The following is a 12,264-nucleotide window of genomic DNA, read 5'->3' on the forward strand; positions in this document are numbered from 1 at the left end:
TTGTTTGGCGGCGCTGAGTCGGAGCCTTTCAGCCGCTCAATGAGGAACCTTCCTGTTGTCCAGCACAACACACACCTGCTGACCGCACACACACACACACACACACACACACACACACTCACACACACACACACACTCACACACACGCACACAGACGCCAAACCCTGAGCTGATATCCAGTAAAACACGCCTTACTAGGGATCGGCACTGGAAATTCCTTTGTATTTTTTCTGTCTGTTTGAATTCCCCTGATATCTGGTCTGTTAAAGTGAAGCCTAGGGCAAGAGACTCAGAGTTTCCCACAATGCTTCACAGCCAAGGTGCTTTAACAAAACAACACCCTGCCGCCTTCAACGTAAAACCTGAAAAAATCCCAAACTGCGACCAGTGGAGCAGGTTCATTTCAGGGTTAGCATTCAGCTCACATTAAAGCCGCAATAAGAGAAAACGTTAGTGTTTGACTCTGTTAGCGAGTTCAGCCTCATGTTTTCCTTCAGGTCAGTGCAGACAACTTTTCCACCACCTTCCTCACTGCATTTAAAGCTATTGACCTTATTCGCATGGCGGCCATTTTGAACATTTGGGGTTGGAAACTCTATCCAGAAGACTGTCTTCTGTATAAAACGAGTGTTCGCTCAACACAGAAGTGAGGACTTCACTTCACCTCACAGTTATCAGACTAGTTAGCAAGCTCAGGAACAACAGCCACACCTGCTGGAATTTAGCAGGGAAGCTAGCCTAGCTTACGGGAGCGTATCTATGTTCCCAGGGCCCTATGTTCCCCAGTTCTACATATGTGCTCTCCCAGGGTCCTATGTTCCCAAGGTCCTATATTCCCAGGGTCCTATGTTCCCAGGGTCCTATGTTTAACCAACCCTACCAACCCTAACCCCAACCCTAACTAACCATATTAAGTGAATACAGAGCTGGGGAACATCTTTTTCAGGTTCCCATTATGTGCTATATAGAGCTGGGGAACATAGGACCCTGGGAACTTAGGACCCTGGGAACATAGGACCCTGGGAACTTAGGACCCTGGGAACTTAGGACCCTGGGAACACAGGACCCTGGGAACTTAGGACCCTGGGAACACAGGACCCTGGGAACATAGGACCCTGGGAACTTAGGACCCTGGGAACACAGGACCCTGGGAACATAGGACCCTGGGAACTTAGGACCCTGGAAACATAGGACCCTGGGAACTTAGGACCCTGGGAACACAGGACCCTGGGAACTTAGGACCCTGGGAACACAGGACCCTGGGAACATAGGACCCTGGGAACTTAGGACCCTGGGAACACAGGACCCTGGGAACATAGGACCCTGGGAACTTAGGACCCTGGGAACATAGGACCCTTTGTCATGTTCCCATTATGTGCCATATAAATCTGGGGAACATAGGACCCTGGGAACATAGGAATGACTCCCTAGCTCACTAGTTAGTGAGCTACTAGCTAGCTGCCCAGGCCAGACTGTGGCAGCTGGAGATAATGAGACAAATATATTGAAATGTGAATCTACATCCTCTGGATTCTTGAGACCCGTTTGTTTCTAAAGTGTTTTTCCCTGGAGAATCTGAAATTCTACATGAGTTTCCCACCCCAAGTGTTCAAAATGGCCGCCATATGAAGAAGGTCAATTATTCATTGTAAACTGAAATGAACTTGACTTTTCCAAAGCAATGCAAACTAATTTGAGTTTATTAACCCTTGCATATTAAACATATTAAGCAACTGATAGATTTGTTTTTTTCAAATTCGTTTTTTTTGTGACTTAAACTGTAAATTAAAATGTGAAAATGCAACATCACAATTCAAGTCATCACACTAGACTGTGTACACTATGTTTCTGTGTGTGTGTGTGTGTGTGTGTGTGTGTGTGTGTGTGTGTGTACCCTGGATCTGCAGCTGGTCCAGGTCCAGGTACTTGCTGGGTCGGGGGTTGAAGCCGAGCGCCGCCTCCCTCTCCTTCTCCTGCCGCCGCTGCTGCTCCTCCTCCCTCGCCCTCCTCAGCACCTCCTCCTGCAGCTCGTCCAGCTCGCTGCGGCCCGCGGCTGCTGCACACACACACACACACACACACACACACACACACACACACACACAGATATAAATATACATATGGAGATGAGTCACAGATATACCCGCCAAAACTCAGGAACGTAATCATGTGTTTCCAGAGTTGTGAACAGTCTGTCTGTATAGACCTGAATGGTGGATTCATAATCATAAACTGAGGATTGCATCTACAAAATGTGGATTGCGATCCAGTTTATAGATTTACAGAACTGAGTTTGGGTTTTCAAATCACTTTTTTACACTTCAGGCATTTCACTATGTTGAGTCTATGTATGATTTGTTTTCAGGGAAATATTCCTTCAGAAGTTACTGAGGTTATTATCATCAGCTAAAACAAAGACGAAAACTAGGTGTTAAACTAGAAATAACCGCCTCCGCCAATAAACTTTGTTTTATCATTGCAAGGACAGTCTTTATTTATTGAACATATATAATTAATGTGATTATTAGGTCAACTTAAAGGATTTTGGTGTCTGCAAAAGTAAGTGACAGCACTTCCACCGTTTCTGTAGAATGACCCAAGATGGTTTTCTCAGCTACAGTGGTAAGCAAAACATTATGACGTCACAGTGAAGTTGACCTTTGAACTTTTGGATATAAAATGTCATCACTTCATCATTTTATCCTATTAGACATTTGTGTGAAATTTTGTCATAATTAGCGTATGAATTCTTGAGTTATGGCCAAAAAACGTCTTTTGTGAGGTCACAGTGACCTTTGACCTTTGACCTTTGACCACCAAATTCTAATCAGTCCATCCTTGAGTTCAAGTGGACGTTTGTGCCAAATTTGAAGAAATTCCCTCAAGGCGTTCCTGACGAGAATGGGACAGACGGACGGACGGACGACCCGAAACATAAAGCCTCCGGTCAGGCTGTCACCGGTGCAGAGGCATAAAAAAACATAAACTGTCATAAACTCAAATAGAAATGAAAATGAGAAAAAAATAGAAAAAATGAGTGGGAAAACTAAAACTGAAGGACAGATTTCATTACATTTTTCCACTGGCCCAAACACTGAAACTACCGGCCCATTAACACAGCGGCTAGTTCTGATGCTGAAAATCAGTCTGAACTGAGATCAAACCTGTTAAAGACAACCGCTGTTATGATTATGATACACACACACACAAAACACACACTCAATAGACACTCACACACACACACACACACACACACACTCGCCCGTACCCAGACTCCCCCTGCAGGAGGAGCTGAGCTCCTGCAGCAGAGCTCCGCTGCTCCTCGACCGGACGCTCCTCCAGGCCGGACCGGAGGAAGAGGAGGAGGAGGAGGAAGGCTTCTTCAATACACACTCCCTGAGGAGAGAGCGAGAGAGAGAGTAAAATTAAGTAAAATGTAAATATTGAAAATGATTTTGTAAATCTTGTCTGTTCACCCCTCCCAGTGTCCTGTATTGTTATACAATGACTTCAAATGTTTTGAATGTATCAAATTTCTTTTATATGCCACTATGCTTTTACATGCTATTGTTGATCTGTGTAGAATCTAGAGCAGCAGTAGAGTTGTTTGTCTATTATCCATTATTTATTTGACTCTATCCTTTGCAAATGTTTTGGCAACACAGATCCTTTCTGTCATGCCAATAAAGCAGATTTGAATTTGAAAGGGAGAGAGAGAGAGAGAGAGAGACAGAGAGAGAGAGAGAGATAGAGAGAGAGAGAGAGAGAGAGAGAAAAAGAGAGACAGAGAGACAGATAGACAGAGAGAGAGAGAGAGAGAGAGAGACAGAGAGAGAGAGAGAGAGAGAGAGAGAGAGAGAGAGAGAGAGAGAGAGAGAGAGAGAGAAAAAGAGAGAGAGAGAGAAAGAGAGGGAGTGTGAGTCTGTCTGTGTTTATCTATGTATGATATATGTGTGTTTGTGTTTGTGTTTGCGTGTGTGTGTGTGTGTGTGTGTGTGTGTGCCCCCCCCCACCTCTCTGCCAGGTTGAGGTCCAGGCTGACCGGGCTGCTGCTGTTCCTCTCACTGCTCTCATAGCCGCTCTCCATCCTCTGGATCAGCCTGGGAGGAGGGGGGGGAGGAGGGGGAAGCTCTGCACCTCCTCCCCCCCCTCCCCCCCCTCTCCCCTGCCTGCTGGAGGGGGCGGGGAGCGTCCAGGACGAGCCCAACCTGACCGTCGTGGCCTCCTCCAGGGCGGGGAGCGAGGCGGTGGCGGCGGGAGCTCCAGAGTCCTCAGACGGGACGGCCCCCAGCGGGCTGTACCCCGCCTGCCGCCGCCGCCGCTCCCGGTTGAAGATGCTGTCGATGTTGAGCGTCTCCCTGCGGGGCCTCCAGGCCGGCCGGTACCGTCCCGCCCCCGCCCCCGACCCCGCCCCGCCCGACGAGCTGGACTTGGACTCGCTGCTGGTGCTGTCCGCCTCCCAGTCCTGGGGTTTGTCGGAGGAGGAGGAGGCGGTGGCGGCGGCGGGGGGGAGGTGGTTGTTGTTGCCGGAGGAGGCGATCTCTGAGGCGATGACGGCGGCCGGTAAGGAGGAAGAGGAGGAGGAGGAGAGCGGGCGGCTGTGGATGATGTTGCTCATCGTCTCCTTGAAGTCCCGCAGCCGACTGGAGGAGGAAGAGGAGGAGGAGGAAGAGGAGGAGAGCTTGGGGAGCGGGCGAGGAGCCTGCTGCTCCTTCAACGTCTCTCCTGGGAGGGAGGGAGGGAGGGAGGGAGGAGAGAGAGAGGAGGAGGAGGGAGAGAACAGGAAAAGATGGAAGAGAAAGAGTAGGATGAGAGGAGAGAGGAGAGGAAGGAAACGGGGAGAGAAAAAAGGGAAGAGGGAGAAGAGAGAAAAAAAAGGAGGAAAGAGGGAGGAAATAGGGGGGAGAAAAGAATAAAAGAAAGGGAGAGAGACAAGGAGATACAGAGAGAGAAAATAGAGAGAGGGAGGGAGGAAAAAGAGGGAGAGAGGTGAAAAAAGGGTGAAGAAAGGATGAGAGGGAGAGAACAGAGGGAGAGAGAGTGATATATAGTAGATAAGTGAGATGGAAAGAGTTAGGAAAAGAGGTAAGCGTTGAATGACATGAGATGAGTGAGATGAAGATATTAGGAAAGAAAAAGAGGGAAAGAGAGAGAGAGGAAGAGAGAGAGAGATTATATTAAAGGAATGACAATATTAGAAATGAATGAAGGAACTCAGAATGGAAATGCAATATGGCCGATGCTGAACTGAGCAAAATCAAAATGATAACGGCAGCACAGGATGTCTTTTCTCCCTTCACTTCCCTATCAGACTCACAGCAGTATTTCTTCCATATATGGTCAGGGTGCTGTGACCTCTGACCTCTGACCTCTGACTTATCATTGGTTGCTTACAATGTTGGTGATCTAGGAGTTGAAGCTGATTCTACTAGGTAATGTCACTCATTTACATGTTATCATACGCCAGTTTATAAAAGTTGGCGTACATTACTTTTCAAAGTTACAGAACAATAACAGAACTTGAATGGATAGAACGGTCTTTCCACTGTTTGCCAAATCGGTAAATTGTCTAGTACAGCATAAAATGTACTTATGGAAATTTAAGTGTTAGTTGCTATGGTGACAACACAAGTCTGGACATTAAGGCTGTAAAGTCTGTCTCACTGTGAGAACTGAGCAGACGAGTCTGTTAGCAAACTGTCAAAACTCAACTGGAAGCTAACGTTAGCGACGAGGCTAATGTAGCTTCATCACAGACTGGACTTCTCTCTCTAGCTCTTCTAGTCAACATTAACTTGATGTAAGTTGCTTTATACAGAAGCTAGTCTCCTCCCTGCCATGTGATTGGTCCTAGTGCCTTAATTCCCCTCCCCCGATTGGCCCCAGCCCCGCCTACCCTCGCTGTGGTAACCGGCTGAGGAGGCTTCGTTGTCGGGTTTAGATCGCCGGAGGCGACTAGAGCTCCGCCTCCTATCCCCGGCCCCGCCTCCCTTCCTCAGAGAGTGGCGCTGCTCACTGTCCGTCACTTGGCCTTAGCAACGAGAACCATGGCAACGGATGTTTACAACATGGTTACCACATCATGCGACACAATGAGAGAATAAGAAGAATAGCAAGAAGTGTGATTGGCTACACAGCAGGGTTACAGACAGTCAAGTCAACACATTCACAGGAAGTGAGTTTCTTCAAAACTGAAATGTCAGGAAGTGAATTTGTTGTCAAAATTCCAATGTCAGGAAATTGAGGAAATTAACTTTCAAAATTCAAATATTGATTCTTTCTTGCCATAACAAAGGTAACCAAATCCAATGTATAAAGGAACAAATGAAAACAGATCCTGTGATTGGTGAAAGGCTTCAGCTGACTGACCAACCCTGCTGCTGAAAGCTCAACAACATGCAGGACAACAGCAGATGGTCTGTGGTGCAGAATGCCAGGACAGCTTTCATTCACACTGAGCAAAACATGATGAAGCTGTCGACATTACACTGCAGGGGGAGAGTGTGTGAGCATTGTGTGTGTGTGTGTGTGTGTGTGTGTGTTATGCTATCAGCTATGGTAAGAGCAGGAGAACGCACTCAGTATCAACTCATTGCTGGCATGAAAGTAAAGTTCACTCCAAATTCCTATTAAAGTTGTGAGTTATCTTAAGATCTCTACTAAAATAGTTCTGTTTTGTGAGAATTTAATCATCTGTTTTTTTTTAAATATTGGCTGATGAATTGCAGGCACCAGAATTTTTCCAAAACGGATAGAATAAAGTTTTGGAATGAAAACCCTTCATACACTTTGCCACTTTGCTTGAATCAGTGAGATCACCATTGGAAGGAAAACCTGCAGACTCTTGGCTCTCTCCTGTCTTGTCCCAGACTGGACATGGAGGACCAGCTGCCTTGACCCTATTTGTGGTACCTGGGCTAGATATACTGGACTGTCTGCCTTGGTCCTACCTGTCTTATCCAAGATGGAGGATCTATGGAGGACATGTCTTGGCCCTATCTCTAGAGTCTACACTGGATATGTAAGACTTTGCCTTGGCCCTACCAGTGATGTCCAGGCTGGGTTAGACCGTCTGTCTTGGCCTTACCTGTTCTGCCTGAATATGCAGGATTCTCTGTCTTTGCCCTAAGTGTGGTCGCTAGGCTAGATATGGAGGACTGTTTGCCTTGGCTCTACCAGTCTTGTCTAGGCTGGATTTGCTTGATACGGTGCCTGGATTGCCTTGATTCGGTGCCCTACCTCTAGTGTCTGGTCTCTATATACAGGACTGTTTGCTATGGCCCTAACTGTGGTGTACAAGTCCCCAGGACTCTCTGTCTTGGCCCTACCTGTCTGGTCCAGTCTTGATTTGCAGGATTGTCTATCTCAGTGGTGTTCAATCATGTGCCAGGGATGGCCAAGAGTCTGCAGGTTTTCCTTCCAACCAAACACTACACCAGGTGATTTGACTGATGAATTGAGCCCTCTCTGCTTGAATGAGTGAAACCACCTGGTGTAGATGTGGGTTGGAAGGAAAACCTGCAGACTGTTGGCACATGGCTGGACACCACTGGTCTGTCTCATCCCTACCTGTCTTGTCCAGACTGGACATGGAGTGCCAACTGTCTTGGTCCTACTTGTGGTATCTAGTCTGGATATACAGGACTTTCTGTCTTGGTCCTACCTGTCTTATCCAAGCTAGTCATGGAGGACATCTGTCTTGGCCCTACCTGTAATGTCTAGGCTGCATATGGAAGACTTTGCCTTGGCCCTATCAGTGGTGTCCAGGTTGGATTTGCAGAACTCTCTTCCTTGGCCCTACCTATTGCCCAGTACCTGCCTATGGTGTCCAGGCTGGTTTCACAGCACTGTCTTTCTTGGCCCCTACCTACTACCTTCTAGTTAGTACCTACCTATGGTGTCCAGGCTGAATATGAAGGACTATGTTCCTTGGGCCTACCTATACCCAGTGCCTACCTATGGTGTCCAGGCTGCAGAGCGAGGCGAGGGAGGCGTGCGAGGGTCCGTCAGGACGATCGATGCAGATGACGGTTCCCTGGGAGTCGGAGGAGTAGTGACTGGCCAGGGACTCATGGTGGGAGTGGGAGGGCTGTCGGTACGAGTAGCTCTCCGTCGACGAATCGGTGCGAGTGTCACTGGAGATTGATGGCTCGCGACCTGTTTGGGGTGGGGTGGGGGGGGGGGGGTAATTATACAAGTCAGTGGTGATGTAAATGCATATACATATAGGCACACCCAAGCACAACTACTACTACTACAACTACTATTACTATTACTGCTTAAATAACAACTAGTAATACAACTGCTCCTACTACTACCACCACCACCACCACCACCAGTAGTACAACTATTGCTGCTACATCAACAATAACAGAAAAGTACTACATCCTTTTACCACTACTTCTATTACAAGTACTTCTACTACAATTGGTACATCAACATCTACAATTACTACTATTGCTCCTATTACTACTACTACTACTACTAGTGCTAGTACTACTGCTACCACCACCACTACTACTCCCAGTACTAGCTGTGTTGTAGAGTATTTGTTGTCATAGTACTACTACCACTACTACTAGTATTAATAGTACTTCTACAAGCTGTAGTGTAGTAACTGTGCTGTAGTTATGAGAGTTTTCACTGTCATACCACTAATACTACAACTATTACAAGTACTACTAATTCTGGTTTAGTTACCTGATGGTTTGCTGTTGTGCCATTACTACTTCTACTACTACTATTACCGCTACTACTGGCTGTGTTGGAGTAATCTGAGTCTTTGCTGTCGCAGTACTACTACTATCAATAGTACCTGAGTCTTCACTGTCGTAGTAGGTCTTGTTGAGGTGGTGCAGGTCTAGGCGGGGGGGCAGGTCCTGCAGTGACACCGGCGTTCCCCGCGGGTCGGCGTACAGCAGCAGCAGAGGCTGGTAGTGGCCCTTGATGCAACGCGACACCACGTCCTTCCACTTGGGACCAATCTGTAGGACCGGACCGAAAATACACAACTATATTAAAACACAAAACCTGACAAAAATACTACGAAACCCCCAGAACGAGAAGAACAACCTCCAAACATCTGGTCTGGTGGGCGATGCTCATTATAAGCTGTACAATCACATATTTGTTTTCTTCATATTCCTATATTCTGTCTCATTTGTTATATATTGCATATAACTTGAATTTTTAAAGTCAATTTTTACTTATTTCATACTGAATATATATTTCATTTTTTGGTATACTTTCATATCATACATATTCATGTTTAAGGTATAGACTTCCCAGCTGCTACAATACAAATTGTGCTGCAGCTTTCCAGACAACCAGCTATCATTTGGAGTCTGATTCTATTCCAAACATCTAGTTGGCTGTAAAACTACTGCTGCTGTCTGGTAAGTTAGTCTACTCTACACAAAAAATAGGGTTATTCAATGGTTCTTTGGGTAGGCTATAGTGGTTCTATATAGAACCATAATGACTTAAAGAACTGTCTGATTTGTTAAAATAAAAACCTGGTACATCAGAATGAAGAACCCAGTGTTCTGCTGGTTTAGAACATTTCATGTGTTCTTTAAGGGTTCATTATAGCACTATAAAGGTTCTATGAAGAACCATTTTGGTGTGGTCAGGGATGTAGAGGAGGCCAAACCCAGATGAACTCCACCTTTTTAGACTGACAAAACTCTTTCTGATGCAAATTTATAATATACATCATAGTAAGTTGTATCAAACTGATGTAAGTTATATGAAGAGAACCAACAAGGGTTCTGCTGTGGTGCAAGTAGGGCTGGGCGATAATTCAATATTATCATTTATTATCTTTCAGTGGAATCATATTGTGATGATTTGAAGATATTTTAATATCGTGACACATTTCTGCTGTCTAAATTGATGATGACAAGCAAATTTTACTTAAAAACTCTCATAAAATGAGGTACAGTAGGAATATTATTTGAATATTTCTGTTTTGTTTGACATCACACCTAACATTACCATTCGGTTCAATGAGATGAACCTTAATTTGATTATTTAACGTGATGTTACATACATGAACCATATCGTGATATATATTGATATTGAGAAAAATCCTTATGATTATCATGATATTGATTTCAACCATATCGCCCAGCCCTAGGAGCAAGCCTACAGAACAAGAACCATTTTCTGGTACTGTATAGAACCCTTTCTGTTAAGAGTGTAGCAGCTGCTTTGACAGGTAACAGCCATCATTTGTCCAGTCCTATTCTTTTTAAAAAAATGCAGAGCTCATTTCTAAAAGACTATATATGCATTTGGGGATATAAAATCTTTACCCGAGGTTCATCATTCAATATTTAGTCAGTATTCAGTTTGTGAAAGTTTTACGAATTCGTCAACCAAGTTAAAGTTACCTCTTGTGCTAGAAAAAGTACAAGAATTAGTTTCAATTTTTACACTGTTAATCATTCTCCAGCAGCAGATGTCACATTGCATTTTTTCAAACAGTAGAAATCTCCTGTTGGAACAAAACTATTCAAATCCACTCGTCTGCTGAAAGAGTGAAAGTGGCTGCTGAATGTCGGGACGTCCTGGCTCTGTCCTAAAACCCGATTCAGCAGGTAAAACAGAGAAAGCGGCTGGAATCATTTCGGGGCGTACGACCCGTTGCGGCGGGCGGACAGAAAAAAAGTCGTCTTCCTACCCTCCGTCCGTCTGTCCCTCTCTCTCTCAGCGACAGAAACCTCCCGCTTGTTATTTCAACGTAAACCCTTCCTCCATTTTCCAAAGGCGACGTCCACCTCCGACCCGTCCCACGATCCAAACCACCGACCCTGTGGCTGCTGAGTGTGTGTGTGTGTGTGTGTGTTTGAGTGCGTGTGTGTGTGTGTGTGAGAGAGAAAGAAAGAGATAGAATAGGAGTCTGCAGTGTGAGCAAAAGTGGCCGCTATGGTGTGGTGGGATGTGTGTGAGGTGTGTGTGTGTGTGTGTGGGTATGTGATATGTGTGTGTGTGTGTGTGTGTGTGTGTGTGTGTGCGTGCTGACCACACCCTCAGCTCTGTCCAGCTGGACTGATAAACAATAGAGGGATATCCTTGTTTTCACAACCAACAGAGAGAGAGAGAGAGAGAGAGAGAGAATGAGGGGGTAGAGAGACACTGACAAAGAGGGAGAGAGAGAATGAAAGAGAAAGGGAGAGAGAGGAAGAGAGACAGAGAGGATGAAAGTGAGAGAGAGAGAGAGAGAGAGAGAGAGACAGAGAGAGAGCGATAGGAGAGAGAGAGAGAGGAAGGGGTGAAAAGGAAAAAGGGAAAGAGAGAAAATGAACGTACAACTGTTAAGGATTTAGATTTATTTAAATTATTAGTTATTCAGAATTTAATTCCAAAGTTTCATAATTTGAATTTGAATGACTTACGAAAAGAGAGAGAGACAGCAAAGGAAGAGACGGAGAGAGTGGTGGAGGGATGGAGAGAGAGAGAGAGAGGAAGGAGGGAAAACGGGGTAGAGAGAGGGAGGAACAGAGAGAGAGAGTGAGAGAGAGAGAGAGAGAGGAGGAAGGAGAGAAAGAGATCACTGGCCACAGCCTGAGGTCATTTCCTTTCTGTAACTCCACCCCCTTTTGTAATTCTTTCCAACACACACACACACACACACACACACACACACACACACACAATGAGGAAGTCCTGACCTAGAATCAGTCAACGAACCAATCAGAGTTCACCTTGCTGTCCGCTACACTGCCACCAGCCAATCACACTAGACTCTGATGACCTCACTCCAGGAAGTTCCAGCTCTTCCTCAAAATACAGACTTGTGGAAGATCGCACAGGTCTGAGCGCCGCTGCTGACACCAATCCTGCTACTGCCACATCAGACTGGAAATTTATGCACAGAGGCTTTACAGATTACAGTCAAGTTCAGTGAATCTCAACCTTTTTCATATCAAGGACCCTAATTTAGTCCACATTAGGGCCACAGACCCCCATTTGATGAGATTTTGTCTCTCAAACCCAAATCTGAGAATATTTTTATTGTTAGATTTGATTTTGTCCAGAACTCCATGACTGTCTGTATTGTAGGAAGAGAGATAACAGAGAAACTATGATCAGAACAGTCATTCTCCTACATTCTCTAATTGTGTTAACTTCTTGTAAATTAAATAATGCTGAAGTTTAACAGTTCATCAATTTGCTGGGGACTCCCTGGAACCTCCTCAAGGACCCCTGGTGGTCCCCGGGCCCCACGTTGAGAACCACTGTGTTAGTTAATAAAGTGTA

General features: G+C 45.5%; 1 protein-coding gene across 1 annotated transcript in view; it reads right to left on the reverse strand.

The window, feature by feature from the left end:
• Positions 1–8,984, reverse strand: part of LOC139657300 (ubiquitin carboxyl-terminal hydrolase 54-like) — a gene marked incomplete at its 5' end in the record, with an annotated part of 20,201 nt that extends 11,217 nt beyond the window's left edge. Inside the window, 6 exons of the mRNA XM_071535087.1 lie at positions 1,895–2,053; positions 3,263–3,396; positions 4,014–4,725; positions 5,897–6,031; positions 7,957–8,157; positions 8,816–8,984. Coding sequence (XP_071391188.1) covers positions 1,895–2,053; positions 3,263–3,396; positions 4,014–4,725; positions 5,897–6,031; positions 7,957–8,157; positions 8,816–8,984 — 1,510 coding nt within the window. The remainder of the gene's footprint in view (positions 1–1,894; positions 2,054–3,262; positions 3,397–4,013; positions 4,726–5,896; positions 6,032–7,956; positions 8,158–8,815) is intronic.
• Between the last annotated feature and the right edge of the window lie 3,280 nt (positions 8,985–12,264).

This window comes from Centroberyx affinis, unplaced genomic scaffold, assembly GCF_046629955.1.
Source record: "Centroberyx affinis isolate AG114_WGS23_722 - 3 ecotype Tasmania unplaced genomic scaffold, CSIRO-AGI_Caff_v1 ptg002653l_1, whole genome shotgun sequence".
NCBI lineage: Eukaryota > Metazoa > Chordata > Actinopteri > Beryciformes > Berycidae > Centroberyx > Centroberyx affinis.